Source organism: Manis pentadactyla, chromosome 19 (genome assembly GCF_030020395.1).
Source record: "Manis pentadactyla isolate mManPen7 chromosome 19, mManPen7.hap1, whole genome shotgun sequence".
In the NCBI taxonomy this organism is placed as follows: Eukaryota; Metazoa; Chordata; class Mammalia; order Pholidota; family Manidae; genus Manis; species Manis pentadactyla.
Window position 1 is genome coordinate 28,692,312 of NC_080037.1, and position 27,615 is coordinate 28,719,926.

General features: G+C 34.0%; 1 protein-coding gene across 5 annotated transcripts in view; it reads right to left on the reverse strand.

Moving 5' to 3' along the window:
* KCNT2 (potassium sodium-activated channel subfamily T member 2) overlaps positions 1 to 27,615 on the reverse strand; it is a 431,161-nt gene that overhangs the window by 291,251 nt on the left and 112,295 nt on the right. For all 5 annotated transcript variants that reach the window (XM_036919693.2, XM_036919691.2, XM_036919695.2 and 2 more), the window contains 4 exons: positions 11,590 to 11,669; positions 9,410 to 9,509; positions 3,901 to 3,949; positions 1,281 to 1,340 (listed from right to left, as the gene is read on the reverse strand). In XM_036919693.2, the coding sequence (XP_036775588.2) occupies positions 1,281 to 1,340; positions 3,901 to 3,949; positions 9,410 to 9,509; positions 11,590 to 11,669 (289 nt within the window). The remainder of the gene's footprint in view (positions 1 to 1,280; positions 1,341 to 3,900; positions 3,950 to 9,409; positions 9,510 to 11,589; positions 11,670 to 27,615) is intronic.

Genomic DNA, 27,615 nt, shown 5'->3' on the forward strand with positions numbered 1-27,615 from the left:
AAGGGTCTGTCACATCTACCTGCTTGTCTACAAATACCTCAAATGCATCATTTCCAAAACCATTTTCATAATTCCATCTGTTTTGACCCCAATCTGACTTTTTATTGTTGTAATTTTTATTAATTTTACTGCCATATTCCCAGTAGAAAATCTTAAGATGATATTTGACTTTTCCTTTCCATCATCTATCTCAATCAGTTGATGATTTCTGTAGTTTCTACCTTCATAATTTAATTTGCATCAAATCTGTATATTCCTTTCACCCAGCCAAAAACTCACTCCATTTTCCTTTCATACTGCAATTGTGCCTTAACTGAGCACATAGACTTTAGTGTGATATCTCTTTGGCATGGTCTGCACAGATGTTCTAAACTATTATTCCTAAAACTTAATTACAATTATAGAATTCTCATGTGTAACATCGTTAACTACCCATTATATGTTGCTATACAAAGCTCTTAACAATATTGTCCCACACTCTTTATACCAATGTTTTCCCAAATACCCCATATTCTGCCCAAACTAAATATTTATTTTTCTTTCAATTGTATATGCACACTCCTTCTCTTATGCCTTCGCAAATTCTTTAAATCCCTATTGTCCTGACTTTTCTTCACATTTCCTTAGTGAAATCACTGATTCGAGGATTCTGCTTAAATCAGTCAAGGATTTTCTTTTCACCCCATGAGATGACCTCTCTACAAGTTCCACTTGAGTTCATTTGTACCTCTCTGGAAGTGCCTGTTATTCTGTCTTTGATCATTATTATCTGGATAGCTTTTTCCTGCCTTCTGCCATTTCTGGACTATAAACTCATTAAGAAAAAAAACACAGAGTGGAGCTCTTGAGCTCTTTCTGAAATAGGAGTTCAATGAATATTTGCTAAATTGTGTTAGTCAAACAAAGCTTTACCAAAATTAAGATAATCCTTTAAAATAATTATTAACAGACATGTTTTTGCTCCCTCAATGTTTTTCGTACAGGTTAGGAAAAGAGGTTGAGAATAATAAAAAGCCAGACAACTCCACTTGCTTGCCTCAGGTGAGCATGCATATAATGGGTAAGTTCATCCACAGGAATTGGTGAAATATTTGAATCCACCAAGGACAACATTACTATATCACCACAGCTTTTTGTCACATGCTAGAGACCCAAAATACTTAAGAAGGCTTAAGAAGAACTAGCTTTATCCTCATAATATGAATTATAAATAGAGAAATACTGGGTAAATACTAGAAATGTGTTCTGTCAGCAGAAAACTTCTAATTAAAGTAACTTACCTTGTAGCTGAGATAACCAAGCAGTATTGTTTCAAATAGACTTATCAATGCCACTAATACCTAAAATATAAATTATACCTTAATGAGAAAATGCAATATAATTAAAATGTATTCATGATTATAATACTACTAACTTTATAAACATGTGCATATATGTGTGTATATATATATCTACATATGCTTTTTATTATATATACTTATATTTTATGCATATAATGGGTAAGTTTACCCATAGGAATTGGTGAAATATTTGAAGCCAGCAAGGAAAACATTACTATATTACTACAATAAATAAATATATAAATAAAATATAAATATATTTGACTTAGGATGTATCATGTGGCACTTTAACTTCTTTATACAGGTGGCAGGTTGAAGGCCATCCCCAGCACTAGGCTTAGTTTTTGTATTTCCTAAAACTTCTTAATAAATCTTTTCTTGTTTATTATTTCAAATGTAAATGTGCAATTAGAGTAGTCAGACTGGATAGAGTTTGCATGATCGATAAGGAATAAATAGGTTCTTCTGTGTGTGTTTCTACTACACACAGTCACACACAACTGTCTGCCTTAAAAATTGCCTTCTCTCGGCACCACCACTACCATCTCCAGTACATGTTCCAGAAACAGCAGTTCCTTTTAGAAAATAAAAGAATACAAGCTTCCAGCTGAATGATAGGTTTCGTCCTACCACCCACCTCAAACAAAATGAAACAGCAACATCCTTGAACACTAAGCAAAATTGTTCATGGCAGGACTTCAGGATACTTTCGGATTTTATTTGAATGAACTGCATAACCTGTTCCACTTTTACAGCTGGAAGTGCTAGCGCTGCACCCTCTTAGACAAGCGTCCATCTTTTTCTATATCCTCTATGTTCTCTATATACGATTTCCACTGCCAAACTACAAAAAGCTACACTTGCAACAGAAAAAGCAACTAGAGAAAATACCCAAATTATTCATGTTAAATACTCTGAACACTTTATGATAGATGAATAGAATAAAAAGCACAGGCATAAATAGGAAATGACTCATAACAAATATATTTGTTTATAGATTTTTGAGGTTTAAGACAATCTGCATGAGGAGGGCAGGTACCACAGAGTTTTAAATTTTGTCTCTTGTCAGAATAAAAACTTTGACTTAAGTGAATATTAAAACACGAGGACAATTTAAAAAAAGGAATCACGGCAATGTGAGTAAAATATATTCAGAAGTGCATACAGTGACCGTACACTGTTCTGACAGAAAACTCACACCTCCTAGATTCTCTCCACAAGTCCTCGAAATCATAATCATCCATGCTTTTTTTCCTATAGGTAGGTGTTTGATGATCTCTAGAAGACTTTTAGCATAGGTTATGCAAAATCCCAATTGAAAATGAGCATTTTCATTATTTTAAAATATCACTGTTAGATAAGAGCAATTTGAATAGATCAAATGTAATTCAAGGGCATATATGACTATTCAGAAAAATATTAACTTTACTTTAAATGTGCACCTCACTGAAAGATAACATAGGAATCAAGCCAGAGATGAAAAGATTGTATTTTTAATGGACACTTACATATTTGAAAAGGATATTTGCAAGTTAATGGCATTGTAATGAAAGTCAGTGGAAAAAACATAAAATACAAGCTTGACTTCAGTAAAATATGAAATATGCAGATATAGTAAAAACTTGATTTCATGGTTAAGATCACAATGCATACATAATTAATTCATCACATTCAAAATGAACAGACCCCCAAATCATCATGACTTTAAAAGACAAATCAAACACTTGATTTTAAAGTATCTAAAGATTGTTTATAAACAGTAAGTCTTAGAGTCTTTCAATTTCCTCTAGACTCACTGTCTTCCAATCTCCAGTTTTTTTTATGTTCGTGATGCTATTTTTCGAGCAATTTTCAAATTTGCAAAAACACAGAAAATAAAAAGTATCTGTAGGAGGAACAAAGGAGAAGAGGATATGGAAACTTGTAAAAAGTTTGCTGGGCATGAAACTTAATAGAAAAAGGGACAAAGAAAAGATACAGAGGACTGTAGAGAATACCTCAACAATATTAATTCAGACATGCTGTTCTTCTATTTTCTTTTTCTTCAGGACTCCTTTTATACCAGGATACTTTTTGTTTTATTTACAAAATTACCTACTTAGGGACCAAGGTTTTGCTATCCGTAATATAAGCCATTCATTCATTTATTGATTGACTTAACAATTATTTATTGAGGTGCTCCCATGTTCTAGACACTGAGGATATAAGGTACAAAATCAAACGTGGTTACGGGCTTTTAATTTTTCAAGGATTATACAAGAGGAATACCTAAAAGTACTTTGTGGGACTTGTGGCATCTTAAACCACTAGTTTTTTGGTTTCTTCCACACCCTTAAAACCTTTTAAAGTCTAACTTTGATCACAAGGAAATTCTCAAAAGGTAGTGCTTAGGCAGATGTGAAGAAAGGAATAAAAATGTTAGTCTAAGATATGCATCAGGATTAATTAAGCAATAAAACAAACTCATTTTTAATACCATCAGTTTTCTCTCTAACAGTATTTCTCTGTGAAATATGAATAACACCCAGAAATAGAGGGGTAAAACAATATTGTACATAACCTGTAAGCCCCATAAAGGTAGACTTCTGTTCACCCAAAAGATACGAGACCTATGAAAAGAATGATAAGACGTTAGGCTTTTTAAATGTGTGTAATGCACTTATTTTTAAATTTTGACTGAAGTTGGAAATATTCAAATAATGCTAGCAGAAATATTTAAATATCAAATATTTAAATATCAAATATTTAAATATCAAATATCAAATATGTTTCATAGCTTTGAAATTCATAGAAATATTCATAGAAATAAATTCATAGAATTCACAGAAATATTCACAGAAATGAATATTATTTCTATTCCAGGAAAAACACTTTTTAATTTTGTTTTTGGTCTCATATTAATAATGAAAGGAAAAATAATTGGCCCTTATTTAAAGAGTGATTATGGTGGAGTAGGGAAACCTCAATCCCTTTTCTAGTCAATTCTCCATCGTAAAGTCTCATATGGTCTTTAATAGTCTCTAAGATTTTGTTACTTTTAACACTTAATATTTCAGCAATACAATTTCAACAATATAAATAGTCAGAATAATGTCAGTGACTCAGCACACAGATTATTCACAATTGTTTTAGATCACACCACACCACTGTGTTGGCCCTGTACTTTTGTTAAAATAAAGACTAGAGGTCTTTTTTTTAGCTCGTCCCTCTCAGAGACACCTTCTCTGAGGCTTCCACTTGATCAATGTAGTCAACTAATCTCTTAGTCCACGTCACTCACCAGGCATCTCCTGCCACTCATCTTATACGTAACTTTATATTTATTTGTAAACGTATTTCTTTAATGGTTGTCTCTTTAATAAATGGGCAAGTTCCATAACATGAAATAGTAATAGTATGTCTATTTTATTCACCATTACAGAGCCAATATCTTTCTAAGTACATGTGTGTAGTAGGCTAGGCATTCAAAATAAACAAACAGGTGGTGTCGGTAAAGGCAAAAATATGGCTGATGAGCTCATCAGCACTGTCGTTTCCAAAACATCTCTCTTATGTTCTCAGTGACACTTGTAAAATAGACCAAAACAAGATATGTAAGAGTGGACGGGGATGTATGCTGCTTTTATAGATAGAAATAATGTGCTACCAAAAATACTAAATAAATAAGTAGACTGCAATCTCTGGGAAATTATAAATTGCGAATCAGAAATCTGAGTACATTTTCCAAAAGAAATTGGTAATTAACATGGTTTTACTAAAAGCGAATTATCAAACTAACAGCATTTAGCATTTTCTTTGGTTTGGAATGCTGTTTTGATAGGTCGGTAAATATCAGAGAGTATTTAAATGTATATGAGACTTTGAAGGAAATGTTGCATTGGACAAGACTACGTCATGTGAAACTGGCTTTATAATCCCTATAAAACATTTCTACAAAACTCTAATATATATATATTTCAATGGTAAGTGAGATTTCCAATGGAAAGGCATATTTTCCACCTACTTACTAAGCACTAAATTGAATAAACACATAGAAGGATAAGTATAAATGTATGAAAAGATAATACTCAAACTTTTCTTCATAAAATGAATTCATCATAAAAAACAATGTGGGATCTGATCTACATAATCCTAGATAGCTCTGAAACAAATGAGAAACGATCTGAAACTGACAGCCAGATGGTGATGCCAAAGGAAGCTTCACTCGCATTACAAAAAGCCCTAGGAAGAAAGAAAACCTGTACAAGAGCATTTACTATTGTGTTATTTGTAGCAAGAAAGTAACAGCAATCTGCCTGAGAAACCATCAAGACAATTAAAGTAGCCTCAGCATCATCATCAATAGCAAAATTACAATAAATGAGAAAAAGTCATTGATAAAAAGATGTAATGAATATTATCCTAAGTATATCAGTGTGAGCGTGTTGTATGTGATATGTGTATATAAAGAGAAAGAATTTTTAAAAATTGGTTATCAAAACACTAAATGTACTTATTCTAGACATTGAGGTTTTAGGTTTTTTTTCCTTTTCCTTGCCATATATATTTATGATATAATAATCATGAACCACATATCAAATCATAAAAAAATGAATTTGTTTTTTAATTTAAAAAAATTATTTTAAAAAACACAGAAACAATTTATATCATTCAGTTATTCTGAATTTAAAGAAGTCCTATAGATAAAATTCATGTTCGAAGCATCATTACGAAAACTAGAAGAACCATCTCAAATAATTGAAATAACAGAAAAAGCCAAATATAGGAAGTTAATGGCATGTAGCCTCACCCATTTTTCACAGCACACTTATTTATGGCCTCTTCTAAAGGTAAGAAATAGCCACAGAAAATGTCAGATTAGCTTTGGTGCTGAGGTAGAGGTCTGGGGATGAATATGTTTACCAAAGAATGAAGCATTTGTTAAACACAATGAAAGTAATACGGTCAACATGTGGGACATCATTTATAGGAAAGGACCTGTGGGTCACAAACACAAGAAGCGCTCAGACTGATAGCTCTCCAAAAAAAAAATGAATGCAACTGGTACTGTACTAACATAAGTATAATATCCTAAAAAAATAAATAAATTATAAAACTCCCCTCACCATCACAAACACTGAGAGCTGTATATTGGGTGTGGCCCACATTTCAAGGACATACAAAATGTAGTATGTGTCCAAAATAAGGTGACCAGGATACTGAAGCATAACCGAATCCTTTCAAAACACTAGATGTACTTCATACCATGTTAGACAACCAATTGTTAGGGGTTTGCAGAGAGGACTAGTTGCTGACTTCTTGAGAGAAAGGACACTAAGGGTCTTTCCATCATACATACATTCACTGGCTGAGGCAGAAGTGGCTTTCTATCATCATCCCTTCTCCACTTTCCATGGTAGAGAATTGAGTTCAGAAAACCACTCCTCAACCCAAGGCTACATTTCTTGGCCTTTGTGTCCAGGTATGATGACACAACTGATTCTCACATGAGATCTGAGTTTGAAATACAAGTAAAAGTCATGCTTGTTATTTGGTGGCCAATAATTTTAAGAACTATATGTGCCTTCTCCATGTTCTCTTTGACTTTCTAGAAGCTGACTGAAAAGAATTCTTAGTTCTTAGGACAGCATACACCACAAAATGAAAGTGACTTGCATATATAATATTGCACTTACCAGGTTATGTGTGCATGTGTGTATGGGAGTGAGGGGGGAAATCAGCATATGGAGAAAAGGTCTACACTGAGTAAGAACAAAAGCATTAGACTCTAGTCAAAAAAAAAATTCTTTTAAATTTTTGAGATGATGTGTTAGTGCACTTGGTGCTACTGTGACCAATATACATAAGGGGAAAAAAGATCTACATTACAATATTCATTCCTATTGGTGATCAAATATTTAAAAGATATTGTCAAAATTTTGTTTCTTATTTTAATATTGTTACCCTGAAGAAGAAATTGTCTTTAAAATTTCAATGCCACTTGACCACATTTACTGCTATGTTAGGTACTGATTTTAAATGTAAGACCAAACGTCATAGAATATAAGCACATCGATGTGTTATTACCTTTGTCTCTATCACTTGCTGTTGAGAACTAATAATCACTTCAACAATTTTTAAGGTGGAAAATGATGCATGAGTTTTGATACATAGTTTAAAATAGTGGTACCAGTGGGCAATGAGTCAGTGCCGATGGCTAATCTCTCAACGAAATTCATGAACTCCATGCTGGAGATGCGTTTCCTTTGATAACGCCCTAAAGCATTACTATAAACTGAGTATACATCAGAGTTTGTTATTTGCACAATTTTATACATTAACAATAAAATTATTTTCATATTCTTCTGTTTGTCTGTACTTGTTAACTTTTTTAAAATCAGTTTTGACTCCTGAGGGACTTACGGCAAAGAAGAACAATCACAGCTTAATTATGTCAGAAGCTCTAATTAAATAAATGTCTTTGCTGAATTAGCCTCATTTTAAAATAGAACTTGTATCCATAAAGGTCACTTCTGTTTTTTCATTAACCAATACTGCATTGACAGTGGGAACTAAACAGGACATTGAATTTAATATGGAGCCCTGCATTATTTTGTCATTTTTAAATTTCAGTAATCTTATTTTTCAACTATACATCTTGTATAGTTGTGGTTGAATACTCATAGTAAAATGGCATAGAAGTTAATTGTAGGAAACTTTATTCTTCTTAATGTTTTCAAATAATATCATTTACCTTGTCTGTCACTCACCCTTAGTAGGATTCAATCATGCTTCATTTTATGATTTTTCAGGTCTCTCTAATGTGCATTTTATTTACAAATCACCAAGTTTTAAAAACAATTCTGGTATGTTTTTTTAGAAGGATTTGTAATGTGAACCATTTTTAATAACACAGAAATGTAGACAGAAAAATATAATAAATATAATATGCACTGATAACTCTAGGCAGTGGTCCTTAATCATCTTAATTATGCAACACTACCAATAAAACTGTTGAGCACAATTCCTTAAGTTCAGCAACATTCACTGACCCACCAAGTCCTACTCTAAGTATAAGATCTGCTGGGGCAAATACAACATGGTCATTACCCTCAGTAAGTGTATAGAAGAAAAGAGAAGTAAATAGTAAAATCAAGGACAATGTGTTAAGTGTTGAGACTGAAGCATGTGGGGGATCACAGAGAATCCCCAGGAGCCACTCCTGACCCAGATTGGAATTGGGCCATGATGTCAGGTAAGAATTTAAAATTTAGTGTTATCCAAGAAATTGTTATCCGAAAGGTCCGGAGTCCTGATGTCATTTAGAAATCAGTGGGTAGAGAGGGACAGGACTGAAAACAAGAAGCCAGAGAAAGAGGAAGCAGAATGCTTGAAGACCTGGACGGAGGGGTTGGGGGGAGCAGAGCATAGGATATGTGGCTTCAAACGGGTCGGAATGGCCTTTTGCATTGCTGTATCTTCACTTGTAGCAATAAGAATACATGTTAAAAATTCAGAAAAAATAAAGCAAAATAACCATATCTCATTAAATAGATTATTTATAAAGAATTATCTCATAAATTATAACACAATAAAAAAATCACTTGTTAATCTTTAACTTATATCCAAACTCTTTAATTTAAAATCATCTTTACTGTCTAAACAAGTTGAAGAGAACCAATTCATTTAACTGTACCTTTTTTAAAAACAATAACATTTAGACTATACCTGACAATAATTACAGAACTGTTAACAGTAAGGTAAACCTTTTTGGAGCATGTGTAAATCAAGAACAAAAAGGTATTTGTATGTTTAAAGAGACTGACACCCATTAAAGTATAATTTAGAGTACTTTGATCAGCAATAAAAATTTTTATGGATGGTGTCCAGTATTAGCATTAGACAAATGGATGAACAATAAGAGAAGAGATGTTTTTTTAAAAAAAACATTACAACAAGAATTATATTCACATATTAATTGGAAATGAGATCAACTTAATGGTGACAAAAACCTAAAATACCCTTTAAAACTACGACACAATTCAAAGTAACCAAAAGAATACTGTTGGAAGTCAAAGAAAGATGCTTACCACTCATTTCCTTGTGAAGGATTTTCTAGTAGCACTCGGATTATGTATAATAAGCAGCTTAATAATTTGAGAGAAAAATTGAACAGCCGTATTCTTAGACCTTTAAACAAATGACAAAAAGTTTATTTTCATTTCAGCTTAGTTCAGAAAAGACTAAAATGGTTTATCAAGAAAATCAATTTTAAGTACAGCACTTAAATTGTATTTAGAAACTACAACATAAATCTCTATGAAATTCAAGGTAGCTGGATTTTAATTGGCTGATTACTGAAATAAAAAGTGCATTTGAATGAATGAACTACAAATGACAGTGAATATTGTACATTGGGAGTAAATGTAGATTTGAGCACTCAGAAGCCACAAAAATCATGTCCAATCAAGATTGGTTCAAATATGTTTAGAAGTTTAAGCTTTTTATATATCCATGAGTTTTGTGATAATTAGTAGCTAGCGAGACAATACAGCTGCTTACAAATTCACAGGATAAACTATATATCTTGCACCTTCAGAACACCTTGTAGATTTGATAATTTAGAAATTATAATCATGTATGTAATTATATATTATACATGTAATTAGTAATCATATAGAGAAATAATATCCCAAGCTAGAAAATACACACGCACACACATTTTTGAGTTCAGCCAGTTGACACTCACTTTTCACTTCAGATTAAATACCAATGAAATTTTTTAATTGTGTGGGGAAGACTGACATGCATGTGTCTTTGAAACTGTTTAGTTGAAGTTACACAGCCTATAATACTTTATGATGAAGAAGAGCAATTAACATTAAGCAAAAGATACATAAAATATCGTTAATCATTACTTTTACTGCAATTATCCGGTGATATTTGATTCATGCATTATGAATAAAATTTTAAGAAAGGCCTTCATAGAATTATTATTAATAATATCTGGAAATCAAATGGCATTTTTTTAAACTCTGCTATGTGTGAGTGTACTTGAAACAACATTTCTTAACAGTGAAAGGTTCATACTCATTAACTGTGTAATTTTTCCCGGTTTCCTGATTAAAGTGCTGGGTACATTTTTTGGATTATTTTCTTTATAAAGTCTTTTAAACTGTTAATGAAATTGTCCTGTTTTTATAGAACTGGTCTCCTTAGATGACTGCTAGTCAAAAATGGCTGCTGGTGAAGTATTCAAATGATGCATCTATCTTTCCTCACTAAGAGAGATGGACTGATAGTATTAAAATCAAGGAAAACTTCCATTTAGATGGTGTGGCCCCTTAGGTAATGTCTATTGGTGGGGCTTCCTGGGAAATTCTGACCAACCAGGTAAGAGAGGCTTTATGTGGTATTAGCCTTAACTGTGAAGCTGACCTGCCATTAAGAATTGTACCTTACATATTGAAATATACTCCAAGTAGTTGATTAACTTCTCACACCTCAGGCTTTCCTCTTTAACCCCAAAAGAGGCGCGACTTATTTAGACCACCCCGAGGATTGAGAGGTCAAAATTCAGAGGAAGCAAAGTCTACACCCATCTAATACAGAACTTTCCATTGCCTGTAGATATTCTAAGTAATAATCATATGAAAAATTGCATACTGGCTCATTGTATATAGCTTTTAAAACTATGTGGTATCATGGAGGGGCTACAAGTATCACTTACATGTCAACCTTGATGGGTTTAGGAGGTCTGTGTTTATGCGAATTTCATGTCCTTTTAAAGGTCTAATGTTTCCCAAATTTGTCCAATAATGAGAATCATTGGGATGTTAAACTCTGATCTTACCCTAATACATCCTAATTCAAAAACTCCAGGGAAGGATGCTGGTAATCTGCACATCTCAGAGCACCTTAGATGTTCCTTGTCACCAGGCATGCCTGGGAGGTATCAAGCTCTTTCCACTGAATCAGTCAGAATCCCTAGAGCCTTCTCAAGACAAGTTCCAGGCTTCTCAGTGACCCAGACGTTTCACTCAGAAGTCTACTTACTGATGTGGGACTTGAGAGAATGAAAGATATTCAAGAAACCTTAAGGCCAACAGATGTAACATTTATATTCTAAATGTTTTATTACTGTCTGGCAGACAAGATTATCAATTTTATTACTCTATATAAAAGATATTTTTATATTCCAGATTACACAGCTGAACTTTTTTTTGAGGCAAATGTACAAACATAGAGGGGAATAAAATGAATGGCTTACTTGATCTCTGGTTTTTGATAAAAAATAACTTTAGTCTCTCTTTAAATGTGTTCTCATTCATATAGAATTCAACTTGTACCCTGCAAACAGAAAATAAAACAGTTAATCTAAAAACTAATATATAGCAAGATAAAAATAAAATATTTGATTTAATCCACTATATACTTAATTTAATTTTTACAATGTTGCTATAACTTGGATAAGGCAGTCATCGACTTTATTTTATAGAAAAAGAAAGATCAACTCAAATAATTTTAATGACTTCCAAATTTATGGCTGGTACTAGCGTTGGGGCACTGGCACTTTCTACTACTTCTCCTCACCTCGTGCCTCCTCATCGACCTGACCCTTCATTATTAGGGGTATTCCAGGTCATCTGTGAACTATTACCAAAGAGTACTGCAAACACCAGACCCAAACAGGGATGCTGAGAAGTGTTTGTTTAGCTCTGCTCTTTGATTATTGACTCTAAATCAGGTTCCTATCCATTTCCAAATACTCATTTGTAACTTATGATAAGTAAGTTATTAAACACAGCAACCATGCAAATGGAGCCTTGCAAAAAATAAATAAATAATCCCATCATCGATTTTTCATCTTAAAAAGTTAGTTTCACCAGCCCTTGCTCAAGTGCTTCCAAGGAGTTTATACAGTGTTCCAGACCTTACTACATGCCCAAAAATAACCTCACTTTAAACACTTTGCAGTCTCTCCTAAGGAATTTCCCAATTTCTTTTTGCCCATTAATTCTTTTTGTAATTACTTAAGTCTAACTTTCTTACATTCTTCAGTGGTAATATCCTATTAGTAGGCAGGTTAATTCTGGTGACCTTCAATAGCAATCTTTTCATTTTTAAAGCAAGATTAAGATAATGTCATTCTTGGAAAGAGAACAAAATTACTATACGTACACAACATGCATAAATACATGCACTTATATATACATATGTATATGTATGTTTATATTTGTATATATACATATGTATGTATACATTTTATCTTTGTGTGACACAATTTGGGGAAGAGGTGAAAATATATATATATATATACATATATATATATACACACACGCACACATACATATGTATGTTTTTCAAAATGTATATATAGCAATATAATGATCTTGAGAAAAGCAAAGCAACTGGGGTGCTAATCATGCATCAGTTTTCTTTCATTATGCATAATGTTGATTGCCCCTCAATAATTACATTTATATTCCTTCCACTCCTGTCATAGCTTCTCTGTTTGCAGGTAGCTGGAAATACATATTATTTGGTTTCCATAGTAAACACATTGTAATTCCACCAAAGAGTACTCTTGTATGCATGTATCTCTTCAATCAGAAAACTCATGTCTTCATTTGCAATGTTCATTTTCAGAGCCTACTCTCTGTATCTCCTCATTTTATTTAAAATAATTAAATTTAAGCAACCCCAGTTTAACTTTTAAGCATAAAAAGCAAAAGATGAAGAAAGCTAGAAAAAGTATAAAAGTACATTTTTTATCCTTAAGTTACAATGAGATTTGCCTCTTCACAACCCTACCCAACTGCATGAGGAACATGCAGGTCTGGATCAATCCATTAAAAAAACAAGAAAAAGAAAAATTGCAAATAATAGAACACTTATTCATTTTTCTTTTATTAAGTATATAATAAAGACCAGTAAAAAGACACACAGAGAAGCTCCCAAAGATAAAATGTATACATACATATGTATATATACAAATATAAACATAGATACATTCTGGAAACATAAAGCTGTAGTCCCAGAAAGGCTTATAAGCTTACATAATAAAAGCATAGTGAACACAAACCTAGCAGTCTCCCACTCAAAATTCATAACTACAGCATGTAAATTCTCTTTTCTTTTTCTCTATATTCATCAGAAGAGGATAGAAGATATTGTGTAAACTCAAACTGGAGTACTGCACCAGTCACTTTAAAACCTTGAAGGAAAATATAATGAAGCTCCCACAGCCCAGGATTGCTAGAATGGTATGACAAGTAGCAAAGCCCAGTTTGGAGAGAAATGTGTGTGTTGGGGAGAGAATCACTCAGTCTCTCATAGGTCATATTCAACAAATGCTGGTTGTTAGCATGAAACTGGAAATTACAAAATACACATGCTGCTGCAAAAGAAACACCTTTTAGTTTTATTTGAATCTTTGCACCAATGACATAAGATTTTAGATCAGCCCTCTAAGCAGTCTCTTCCATTTGTACCTCATAGGAGGAATTATAGTTCAGTAAAGGGCACAGCTCACTGGGGCACACATATCGCTGTAGGATTTCTCTTTGTACTTAGTACTTTAGTAACAGTAACACATATGACTTTTAGTAGGTAAATAATATTAGGTTGAAAACATTTAAAAACAATGTGACACAATTTGGGGAAGAGGTGAAAATAGTCACAAATAGAAATTCACTCAGTATTACAGAAAAACGAATGGGTTTTTCAACAAAAATTATTTTTTCCCACAATAGTTTGTTTGTATACTCATTTGTTTATTCTGAAGTACGGTATAAGGAATAAAAGCATGGGCTTTGCAATCAGATGACATGCATTTTATTATCAAATCTGCTAAGTTGTATTATCTGTAAAATGTAGATATTACTTCCATTAACAGGGCTTTTATGAAAATTAAAAAAAATACTTCATATGTGAGACACACAACTGAACAACAGCAAAACTTCTTTCTGGTGTGTTGGTAAGAAGAATCAGCTCCTAGAATAAATATTTAAAATTGGAAAACCAGAAACTGTGGATCACTTACTTCAATTTGATGTAGTTGAGTCCTCTCAGAAACATTTCCTTGGAAAAACTGGACTATAAGACAGTGAATAACTTCACTGTTTACTTCAGAATATTCCTACAAATCAATTTTTGGAGCCATACAGGCACACCTCATTTTACGGACCTTTGATTCATTATGCTTGTAATATTGCACTTCTGCAAATTGATGGTTTTGTGGAAACCCTGTGCAAGACTATCAGTGTCGTTTTTTTCAGTAGCATTGGCCAACTTAGTGTCTCTATGTCACCTTTTGATAATTCTTACAATATTTTAAACTTTTCTACTATTATTGCATTTGCTATGGTTACCAGTGATAAGTGACCTGCAGTTGTTTTTGGTTGCCATGAACTATGCTCATGTAAGACAGTAAAATTAATTGAAAAATGTTGGGTGTTCTCTGACTGCTCCACCAACAGACAACCCCCCACCTCTCTGTCTCTCCTCAGGCCTCCCTGTTCCCTGAGAAACAACAATATTGAAGTTAGGCCGATCAACAACCCTACACTGGCCTCTAAGTGATCACGTGAAAGAAAGAGCTGCACTTTAAACCAGACACTAGAAATGATTAAGTTCATTGAGGAGGCGTGTTGAAAGCTGAGACAGGCCCAATGCTAGACCTCTTGTACCAAACAGTTGGCCAGTTGTGAAATGCAAACGAAAAGTTCTTGAATGAAGTTAAAAGTGCCACTCCAGTGAACACAAGAAAGATAAAAAAGCCAAACAGCCTTACTGCTGACATGGATAAAATTTTAGTGGCCTAGATAGAAAATCTAACCAAAATTCCCTTAATGCAAGTGTAATCAAGAGCAAGGCCCTAACTCTCTTCAATTCTGTGAAAGCTGAGAGAGATGAAGAAGTTGCAGAATAAAGTCTGGAACTAGCAGATATTGGTGCATGAAGTTTGAGGAAAGAAGCCATTTCTAACATGAACGTGCAGGGGGAAGCAGCAAGTGCTGATGCAGAAGCTGCAGCAAGTTATCAAGATGAAGCTAAGATGATGGAGGTGCCACACTGAACAACAGCTTTTCAGTGTAGATGAAATGGCCTTGTATTGGTAGAAGCCATCTAATGGACTTTCATAGCTAGAGAAAAGTCAATGCCTGGCTTCAGAGCTTCAAAGAACAGGTCCACTTTCTTATTAGGGGCTAATGTAGCTGGTGGCTTCAAGTTGAAGCCAGTACTCACTTTCAATACCATTCCAAAAATCTTAGGACCCTTAAGAATGATGCTACCTCTACTCCACCTGGGCTTTATAAATGGCACACAAAGCCTGGGTGACCATCACACACCTCTTTACAATATGGTTCACTGAATAAGGTAAGCCCACTATGGTGACCTGCTGCACACAATAAAAGATTACTTTCAAAATTTTACTGCTCACTGACAATGCGCCTGGTCACCCAGGTGGCGATGGACAATGACACTTATGCTGTTTTATGCCTGCTAGCATAACATCCATTCTGCATCCCATGAATCAAGGAGTAATTTCAACTTTGAAGTCTTATTATTTTAAGGAATACATTTCATAAGGCTGTAGCTATCACGGGTATTGATTCCTCTGATATATCTGGGCAAAGTCAGTTGAAACATTCTGGAAAGAATTCACCATTCTAGATGCCATTCAAAACATTTCTGACTCATGGAAAGTCATCAAAAAATGAACAGGAGTTTAGAAGTTGATCCCACCTTTGATGAATGATTTTGAAGAGTTCAAGACTACCGGAGAAAGCGATTGCAGATGTGATGGAAATAGCAAGAGAATTAGAACTAGAGGAGGAGCTTGAAAAGGTGCCTGAACTGCTGCAGCCTCACCATGAAGCTGTAACAGACATGGGGCTGCGGGTTTTCGAGACAGATACTATATCTGGTGAAGATTCCGTGAAGATTGTTCAAATGACAGCAGAGAATTTAGAATATTACATGAACATAGTTTATAAAGCAGTACTAGGTTTTGAGAGGATTCACTATAATTTTGAAAGAAGTTCTACTGTGGATAAGATATTTTCTAACAGAATGCTAGAGAGAAGCCCGTTTGTGAAAGGAACAGTCAATTGATGCACCAAACTTCACTGTCATTCTATTTTTACAAATTGCCACAGTCACACCTACCCTCAGCAACCACCACCTTGATCAGTCAGCAGCCATCACAGCAAGGCAGGACCCTCCACAAACAAAAAAATAATGACTCACTGAAGGATCAGCTGATGATTAGCATTTTTCAGCAATTGAGTATTTCTTAATTAAGATATGGACATTGTTATTTTAGACATAATGCTTTTCACACTTAATAGATCATAGTGTAAACATAACTCTTATATGCATTACAAAACCAAAAACTTCATTTGACTTGCTTTGCTGTCATATTCCCTTATTGCAGTGGTCTGAAACACAACCCATAATATCCCTGCGGTATTCCTGTAGTTCGTTCACCTTTGGAAACACACTTCTCATCTACATTAAGCTTACTCATTAAGATATACATTGTCTTTTTACTCATTACTCATTAAGATTTTAACATTATCACTTTTCTGTGTCCACCAGTTCTAAATGACTTATTATGAACTTTCACCACTCCAGATCTTTTCTCACTTTGAAAGATCCCCCTTACACTACTCCAGCCCTGATTCTAAAGCCTGATAAATATGGCACTTCCAATGTCATCTCCTGAAATAATGCTGTGTACCCACTAACTTCAAGGAGTTTAATTAAACTACGTTTTCCTTCATTAACAAGTGTCTGGTGACATTTCAATTGCTTCAATAGTATATAGGAAAATATCTTCACCTGCTGCTATATAACTTAATTACTTTTACTCAAACATAGAAGAAATGCAGTCATAGATCACTGTTTCTAATAATTGCACAATATTCTTCTACATATTTGTATAATATATAAATTGTATATTATATTTTATATATTATTATATTCATATTACATTATATATTATAAATATAAAAATTATAATCACTATGTATTATAAATATAATTTATTATATAATACATTGTATATTATATATTATGTAATACATTATATTTTCTATACCAATATATTACATAATACATAACATTATATAAAATATAACTATATATTGTATAATACATTATATGACATATTTAATATATTATAATACAATGCATATTATTATTAATATATTTGTATTATATATTAATAACAATATATTCCTGTATTATTTAAATATATTAAATATATTTTCACTAAGTAATGCAAAATCTAAATGTCAAATTATTTAAAAATCTATGTATATAGAATATAGCAGTAATCCAAAATCTGATAATCATCTTACCATTTTCATAGTTAAATGAGCCTCCCTTATATAACTTCCCCAATAACATTTTTTCCAAACTGTCCAAGGTAGTTAATGATATAGTTAAAATGTTATATGAGAGAAATTTACCATCAGTTTTATCAGGAAAATCATACAAAACTTGGAAGTAGGCAAAATAAATTACTAGAAGTTCTTTCAGTGAAGTGCTGGTCTTGACTTTCTATTTTCTGTGCAATTTTAAAACTGCAAAAGAGCAGACTCTAGTACATAGAGCTGTGTCTAAAAGATACACAAAGAATTTCTACCCAAAACAAGCGATAACTCCAGAGGTTGAAGTTCAGGCCTTTTGGAGGAGGGTAGGACTAACCTAACAATCTTATTCTAAAATCACCTAGAAATACCTAACTTCTTCAATGTTCTGTGGACCAGCGATACAGCACTACTATTTACCTCATTAATTAATAAGTTGAATATAATTTTACATGCTTTCATTTTATATTGTGTGAGGGGCATGTTTTTAAGCTTTGGAAAATTATACTTTAACAATTCCTCCTCTTATTTAAGGATTTCTTACTAAATGCCAGCACAATATAAGTTGCTGTAATCACTTTGTGAAACAATTTGGTATTAATACTATAAAATAATCCATATATTCTATAAAATCCCAATGAAAATCACATAGGGAATTTTGTGGAACTTGATAAACTGATATTATAAAGGGTATAAAGGGTGAAAGTTCAAACTAAACAAGACTTTTGAGAAGAATAAAAAGCATACATTTGTCCTATCCAATATCAAGACTTATGATGTTACAGTAATTAAGAAATTACAGAAGTGGTGGAGAGAAAGACAAATTGATTAGTTGAATAGAACAGAGTCAAGTAATTGACTCATGCATATATTTAATACTAATATATAACAAAGATAGTATGACATATCTATAGGAAAAGCAGGAACTGTTCAATAAATTTATTTTTAAGTGGTTATTCAGATAGAAACAAAACTAAATTGGACCCCCATCTCACACCATATGACCTCCAGAGAGATTAAGGAAACTTAAATTCTTACTTTAAAATAATGTTGAATACATTTTTTTTTTACTTTTGAATAGTCAAAGAGCACTAAAGGTACATATTTAAAAATAGTAGCAATATCATTAAATACAAGTGAAATATTTGCCTGGAAAGAGTACAAATCAATAAATAACTTCACTGAGGGGTTCAGGACATTCCTATAGCTCAATTTATAAATTTAATTTTTACTTCACGGAATAGAAAACCAATAATGGTTAAAAAACAAGAATATATAAAGAGTTCTTAACAAATCATTAGGAAAGTTATGAAGATGTAGATAAAACATGTGAAATGGCATTTCACAGAAAAGGAACAATATTAGCTGATAAACTTAGGAGGAAATGTTCAACCTCATCAGTACTCAGGAAAATACAAGTAAGATTACAGTGAGATAGCATTTTATATCAATTTGACTGGAGAAATCAATAATACAGTAATACTGGTTGTTGGAGAGAATGTGAATCAAAGGATTTCTTAATTGCTGGTTCTTAATTGGTACAACCACTTTTATAAACAATTTGGCATTATCTAACAGTATTGAGTAGTCACATATTTATAATTCACTCATTCTACTCCTAGATAAGGGCTATAGAGAAACTCACTTGGGCATTAGGGTGCATGTACAAGAACAGTCATAAAGGCACTGTTCATAAGTGCACAGAAAAAAAACAGAATTCAAATATCCACTTACAAAGAAATCAGTGTACACACACTCACAATGGAGCATTGTAGTAGAAGTTAATTAACTATATAGAAATATGCAACAATATGAATGATCTTAGTAACAGAATATTGAATGGAAGAGGCAAGTCTAAGAAGAACTACATGTAGCATGGTATACATTTTTAAGTTCAAAAATATTTGAAATCAAACAATAACATGTTTAGGGATATACAGATAATTGTTAAACCATACTTTTTAAAAACAAGGAAACAAAAACCCAAAATAAGGATAGTGATGACTTCTGGGAGGAAAACAGGAAAGACAATGGAGGAATCCATAGTTAGCTGAAAGTTATTAATAAAGTATTAGTGCTTTGAGCATCCACAAATGTCTATGTATTTCTAATAAATTAAGGAATGAATGAAATGTGAATCTGACCACAGAACAATGATGAGAGTATGCCACAAATTATGAATTACAACGAACTAATTTTCACCATCTCAGGATACAAAAAAAGTCTTAAATAAATTAAAAAATGGGAGTGTTAGAGACACCCTGGGGTGCTACGTGAGTAGAAATTTCCATACTCTACCGAATACGTATATGAATCAAATCTTTAGCATAAGTAGGAATTTGATAGGAAACAACATAGAATAAGACTGTCAGGCTTGGACAGGAGGAGAGACACATACAAGAAATGTCAGGTACCAAGGGAAAAACATTGAGAAAAAGTATAGTACACTCAAGGAATTAATAGGAGCTAAAATGATGAGCAGAGGGATCCTATCAGGTAAAAGCAATATGTGAAATCAGAAAGGTAAAAAAGAAGCTAGATAATTAAAAACTTGAACAGAAACCAAAAATGTATTAATAAATAGTGACAATAACATTATCAGGAGGAACTAATTATTGAAAATGTCCAGACCTATGCTGAGCACACAGATGTATTACCTCATTTAATTTCAGGATGAACCATTAAAAGTACTATTAATAGTTCCATTTTACAGCTTAGGAGACAGAGGCACTTGCCCAAAACATACAAATCACAAGTGGGGACCCCAGGTGTCCTGCCCAGGTAGCCTAGCTCCACAGACCACACACTTAAACCCTGATGAAAAATTAACCAAGAAAGAAAAATTTTATGAATTACATTTACTTGTTTTGCTATTTTTATGAGATATAATTGACATATAACATGACATTAGTTTCAGGTATACAATGTAACGATTTGCTGTGTATATATATTGTGAAATAATCAGCACAGGTAGTCTAGTTAACATCCATCATGATACATAGGTAAAATATTTTTTTCTTGTGATGAGCACTTGTAAGATCTACTCTTTAGCAACTTTCAAATATGCTGTTCTGTATTATTAATTGTAGTCACCATGCTGTAATTGGTGGCTTTATTTTATAGCTTAAAGTTGTATCACCTTCATCCTAAATTTGCTGTTCATTATTTAAGTTATTGTATTTTTTCTGATTAAAAAATATAGTAAAATAGATTATAAAGTGTATCCCTATAGCAGATAGGCACTTTAGGAATTTATTGTATAAAATCTATTTATGCAAAAAAAATGCTTCACAATTTCAGTTTCAACTACTTTAGCAAACAGATATTATTTCCAAGGACCATCTCAGGGGTTAAATACCAGGTTACTAGATAAGATAGACGTGGAAATGTGGAGCCCATATCCCCTCCTTCCATAATAGCCAGATAATATCCAGTTGTCAGCTGCTGCGTGGTCTGCCTCAGGTGCAAGGAGCCGCCGTGCCCAAGGTCACCACACAAGCTCAGTATCAGGGTCTGAAATCATTGACTCAGTTTCTCTCCTGAGGTCTTTCTCATTGGCTGGAAGATGGCCGTCTTGTGACCGTGTCCTCATTGGGTCTTTCCTCATTGTTCAAGCATCCTAGCATCTCTCTCTTCAGATTTTGTCTTCTTACCAGGACACCAGTCATATTGTATTAGAGCCCACCTAATTTAACTTAATGACCTCTCTAAAGGACCTATCTCCAAATACAATCACATTCTGAAGTACCGGGGATTAGGGATTTAGCATATGAATTTTGCATGACACAATGCAGCCTGTAACATTTACTAACAGTAAACCTGAAATCATTGACTCCAATTTCTCATCTCTTGTTCTTTCATAAACTTACTCCACTTCCCCCCCAAATCTGCAATTTATCAAGACCATCAGTCTACATGGCACAACGCAGAAATCAGGTATCAGTCCGCATCTTACTTATCCTATCAGCATTGCACATGGTTGGTAACTTCCTTGTTTTTGAATCACTTTCTTCACTTGACTTCCAGGGCACTCCATTCCTCTTGGTTTTCTTCCTACCTTACAGTTTACTCCTTCTGAGTATCCTTGGCTAATTCATTCTCTTCTGTTCTTAAAATCGGTCCTTTTATAGCTGTACTCAAAGTGTAATCTATGTTTATGCCCTATATTGCCTAATATATCTATCCAACTCATTCCTCTTGCTCAAATTCATACATTTAACTGCCTACTCAACTTTTTTACTTGGATCTATTGCATTTCCAACTTAGCATAACCAAACCTAAATCCTGATTTTTTTCCCCAAAATCTTCTCCTAAAATGAGCTGATGTTAAACCCATCCTTCTGGTGGTTCAGACAAGTCATGTAGTTATACCTAAATAAGCTTTTCACTTGAGCACATATTAAAATTATTATCTACAAATCTTTGAGTAGCAATTTTTTAGTATAAGAAATAGTAGAAAAAAATGCATGTCATTAACATGTTCAGTCAACACTAGCTTATAAGAATGACCTAAAGATATTTAAACTTGTCTTCAGGAAAATTTATTTTCAAAGAAAGACATGGAAAAATGAAAACAAAACTTTCAGTGATAAACAGAAATACTAAGCCCAAATGGAGGGTCCATGCATGTACCCATCTAAAAAAATAACTACAAAATATATCTAATATCACTGAAAGCACTGTGATGTTCTTCCATCCTAAGGCATGACCTTTAATTAGATATGACTGCAAAAACTGCCACATTGCTCCCCTAGCATGAGTGATGTATAGCTACACAGACAGAAGTATTAGAAAGAAAATAAGCACCCATTTTCTTCTTCCCATCACCTTATTATATCTAAGAAAGCGGTAACTCTGATCTCCTCCTAATTTTCCCTATAGCTGTCCTTTCCCTCCCACAGTTAATTCCAATTATGGCATCCAGAGTTCTATAAAAATTCAGAACAGGTTTAAGGGAGAAAAACCAATTTTCGTACTTTCTCATTGCAGTTTCTTAAAGCCTCATTAAACCTCAAGCTCCACTAAACAGTTTTGCTCATAATTGTTTTCCAAGTACCTAGAATATAGCGGATGTTCACTAACATATATGGGAGCAGTAGTTGCATCTAACACCCCGTTAGCATCCAAAGTTGACAAATACCAGCATGTAGACAGCTGGCAGTCTGTGGCTATTGCCATCTGGCCTCTGTGCTGGGAAACAGTAACTCCCTTGCTCCAAAAGGAAGAACACAGTTGTTAATTTTAAAAATAACTTCTCATTTGCTATGGATAATATGAATACTCTTGTACACCATAATTTCTCTTTATTTCCTCAATCAAACTTATCATACAATTTTTTGGGCTTTTAAACCTGTGGATCCCTATATTACAATCAAAATATTCACCTGGACCTTAAGAAAAATGAACAACTCTGAAATTAACTAACCTTTCTTTCACCTTCTTTTCTAGGCCTTTATCCTGGTTTCATTTTAGATGCCACCTGAACATTCTTCTCCAAAGTCTGTTAAGGAACACACACGTAGTTTTGCTTAATGTGCTCTTCCTTTTACCAATACATACTTAACAATGTATCAGAATTTTCTTTTTAAGGATCTCCATCCTTCAAGTGGGCCTTAGAGATCAAATAATTGGTTCTATGCCATAAGAGACAGAACCAAGAAATGTAAAAGGGGAAAATAGTTAACTTAAAATATTTATTTAGAAGTTTGATTTATTTACATTTTGAGAGTGTTACCTTTTTCTTTTGGTATCATTAATCTACAATTACAGAAAGAACATTACGTTGACTAGGTTCTCCCCTTCACCAAGTCCCCCCCACATACCCCTTCACAGTCACTGTCCATCAGCGTAGTAAGATGCTGTAAAATAACTACTTGTCTTCTCTGTGTTGCACAGCCCTCCCCTTGCCCCCCCCGCACTCTACATGCTAATCATAATGCCCTCTTTCTTTTTCCCCACCCTTATCCCTCCCTTCCCACCCGTCCTCCCTAGTCCCTTTCCCTTTGGTACCTGTTAGTCCATTCTTGGGTTCTGTGATTCTGCTGCTGTTTTGTGCCTTCAGTTTTCCTTTGTTCTTATACTCCACATATGAGTGAAATCATTTGGTACTTGTCTTTCTCCGCCTGGCTTATTTCACTGAGCATAATACCCTCTAGCTCCATCCATATTGTTGCAAATGGTAGGATCTGTTTTTTTCTTATGGCTGAGTAATATTCCATTGTGTATATGTACCACCTCTTCTTTATCCATTCATCTACTGATGGACATTTAGGTTGCTTCCATATCTTGGCTATTGTAAATGGTGAAGCGATAAACATAGGGGTGCATCTGTCTTTTTCAAACTGGAGTGCTGCATTCTTGGGGTAAATTCCTAGAAGAGGAATTCCTGGGTCAAATGGTAAGTCTATTTTGAGCATTCTGAGGAACCTCCATACTGCTTTCGACAATGGTTGAACTAATTTACATTCCCACCAGCAGTGTAGGAGGGTTCCCCTTTCTCCACAGCCTCGCCAACATTTGTTGTTTGTCTTTTCGATGATGGCGATCCTTACTGGTTTGAGGTGATATCTCATTGTGGTTTTAATTTGCATTTCTCTGATGATTAGCGATGTGGAGCATCTTTTCATGTGCCTCTTGGCCATCTGGATTTCTTCTTTAGAGAACTGTCTATTCAGCTCCTCTGCCCATTTTTCAATTGGATTATTTGCTTTTTGTTTGCTGAGGTGTATGAGCTCTTTATATATTTTGGACGTCAATCCTTTATCGGATCTGTCATTTATGAATATATTCTCCCACACCGTAGGATACCATTTTGTTCTATTGATGGTGTCCTTTGCTGTACAGAAGCTTTTTAGCTTGATATAGTCTCACTTGTTCATTTTTGCCTTTGTTTCCCTTGCCCAGGGAGATATGTCCATGAAGAAGTCACTCATGTTTATGTCCATGAGATATTTGCCTATGTTTTTTTTTAAGAGTTTTATGGTTTCATGACTTACATTTAGGTCATTGATCCATTTGGAGTTTACTTTTGTGAATGGGGTTAGACAGTGATCCAGTTTCATTCTCTTACATGTAGCTGTCCAGTTTTGCCAGCACCATCTGTTGAAGAGACTGTCATTTCCCCATTGTATGTCCATGGCTCCCTTATCGTATATTAATTGACTGTATATGTTTGGGTTAATGTCTGGAGTCTCTATTCTGTTCCACTGGTCAGTGGCTCTGTTCTTGTGCCAGTACCAAATTGTCTTGATTACTGTGGCTTTGTAGTAGAGCTTGAAGTTGGGGAGCGAGATCCCCCCCACTTTATTCTTCCTTCTCAGGACTGCTTTGGCTATTCAGGGTCTTTGGTGGTTCCATATGAATTTTAGAACTATTTGTTCCAGTTCATTGAAGAATGCTGTTGGTAATTTGATAGGGATTGCATCGAATCTGTATATTGCTTTGGGAAGGATGGCCATTTTGACGATATTAATTCTTCTTAGCCAGGAGCATGGGATGAGTTTCCATTTGTTAGTGACCTCTTTAATTTCTCTTAAGAGTGTCTTGTACTTTTCAGGGAATAGATCTTTCACTTCCTGGTTAGGTTTATTCCTAGGTATTTTATTTTTTTGATGCTATTGTGAATGGAGTTGTTTTCCTGATTTCTCTTTCTATTAGTTCATTGTTAGTGTGTAGGAAAGCTACAGATTTCTGTGTGTTAATTTTGCATCCTGCAACTTTGCTGAATTCTGCTATTAGTTCTAATAGTTTTGCAGTGGAGTCTTCAGGGCTTTTTATGTACAATATCATGTCATCTGTAAATAGTGACAGTTTAACTTCTTCTTAACCAATCTGGATTCCTTGTATTTCTTTGTTTTGTCTAATTGCCGTGGCTAGGACCTCCAGTACTATGTTGAATAACAGTGGGGAGAGTGGGCATCCCTGTCTAGTTCCCGATCTTAGAGGAAAAGGTTTCAGCCTCTCGCTGTTCAGTATGATGTTAGCTGTGGGTTTGTCATATATGGCCTTTAATGTGTTGAGGTACCTCCCCTCTATGCCCATTTTGTTAAGAGTTTTTATCATGAACGGATGTTCAATTTTGTTGAATGCTTTTTCAGCATCTATGGAGATGATCATGTGGTTTTTGTCTTTCTTTTTGTTGATGTGGTGGATGATGTTGATGGACTTTCGAATGTTGTACCATCCTTGCATCCCTGGGATGAATCCCACTTGGTCATGGTGTATGATCCTCTTGATGTATTTTTGAATTCGGTTTGCTAATATTTTGTTGAGTATTTTTGCATCTACGTTCATCAGGGATATGGTCTGTAGTTTTCTTTTTTGGTGGGGTCTTTGCCTGGTTTTGGTATTAGGGTGATGTTGGCTTCATAGAATGAGTTTGGGAGTATTCCCTCCTCTTCTATTTTTTGGAAAACTAAGGAGAATGGGTGTTATGTCTTCTCTGTATGTCTGATAAAATTCTGTGGTAAATCCATCTGGCCTGGGGGTTTTGTTCTTGGGTAGTTTTTTGATTACCTCTTCAATTTCGTTGCTGGTATTTGGTCTGTTTAGATTTTCTGTTTCTTTCTGGGTCAGTCTTGGAAGGTTATATTTTTCTTGAAAGTTGTCCATTTCTCCTAGGTTTCCCAGCTTGTTAGCATATAGGTTTTCATAGTATTCTCTAATAATTCTTTGTATTTCTGTGGGGTCCGTTGTGATTTTTCCTTTCTCGTTTCTGATTCTGTGGATGTGTGTTGACTCTCTTTTTCTCTTCATAAATCTGGCTAGAGGCTTATCAATTTTGTTTATTTTCTCGAAGAACCAGCTCTTTCTTTCATTTATTTTTTCCTATTGTTTTATCCTTCTCAATTTTATTTATTTCTTCTCTGATCTTTATTATGTCCCTCTGTCTGCTGACCTTAGGCCTCATTTATTCTTCTTTTTCCAATTTCAATAATTGTGACATAAGACTATTCGGAATTGTTCTTCCTTCTTTAAATATGCCTGGATTGCTATATACTTTCTTCTTAAGACTGTTTTTGCTGCATCCCACAGAATTTGGGGCTTTGTGTTGCTGTTGTCATTTGTTTCCATATATTGCTGGATCTCCATTTCAATTTGATCATTGATCCATTGATCATTTAGGAGCATGTTGTTAAGCCTCCATGTGTTTGTGAGCCTTTTTGCTTTCTTTGTACAATTTATTTCTAGTTTTATACCTTTGTGGTCTGAAAAGTTGGTTGGTACGATTTCAATCTTTTCGAATTTACTGAGGCTCTTTTTGTGGCCTAGTATGTGGTCTATTCTGGAAAATGTTCCATGTGCACTTGAGAAGAATGTGTATCCTGTTGCTTTTGGGTGTAGAGTTCTATAGACGTCTATTAGCTCCATCTGTTCTAATGTGTTGTTCAGTAGCTCTGTGTCCTTACTCATTTTCTGTCTGGTGGATCTGTCATTTGGAGTAAGTGGTGTGTTAAAGTCTCCCAAAATGAATTCACTGCATTCTATTTCCTCCTTTAGTTCTGTTAGTATTTGTTTCACATATATTGGTGCTCCTGCATTGGGTGCATATATGTTTATAATGGTTATATCCTCTTGTTGGACTGACCCCTTTATCATTATGTAATGTCCTTCTTTATCTCTTGTTAATTTCTTTATTTTGAAGTCTATTTTGTCTGATACTAGTATTGCAACACCTGATTTTTTCTCTCTGTTGTTTGCATGAAATATCTTTCTCCATCCCTTGACTTTTAATCTGTGCATCTCTTTGGGTTTGATGTCAGTCTCTTGTAAGCAGCATATAGATGGGTCTTGCTTTTTTATCCATTCTATTACTCTGTGTCTTTTGATTGGTTCATTCAGTCCATTTACATTTAGGCTGATTATTGAAAGATATGTACTTATTGCCATTGCAGGCTTTAGATTCATGGTTACCA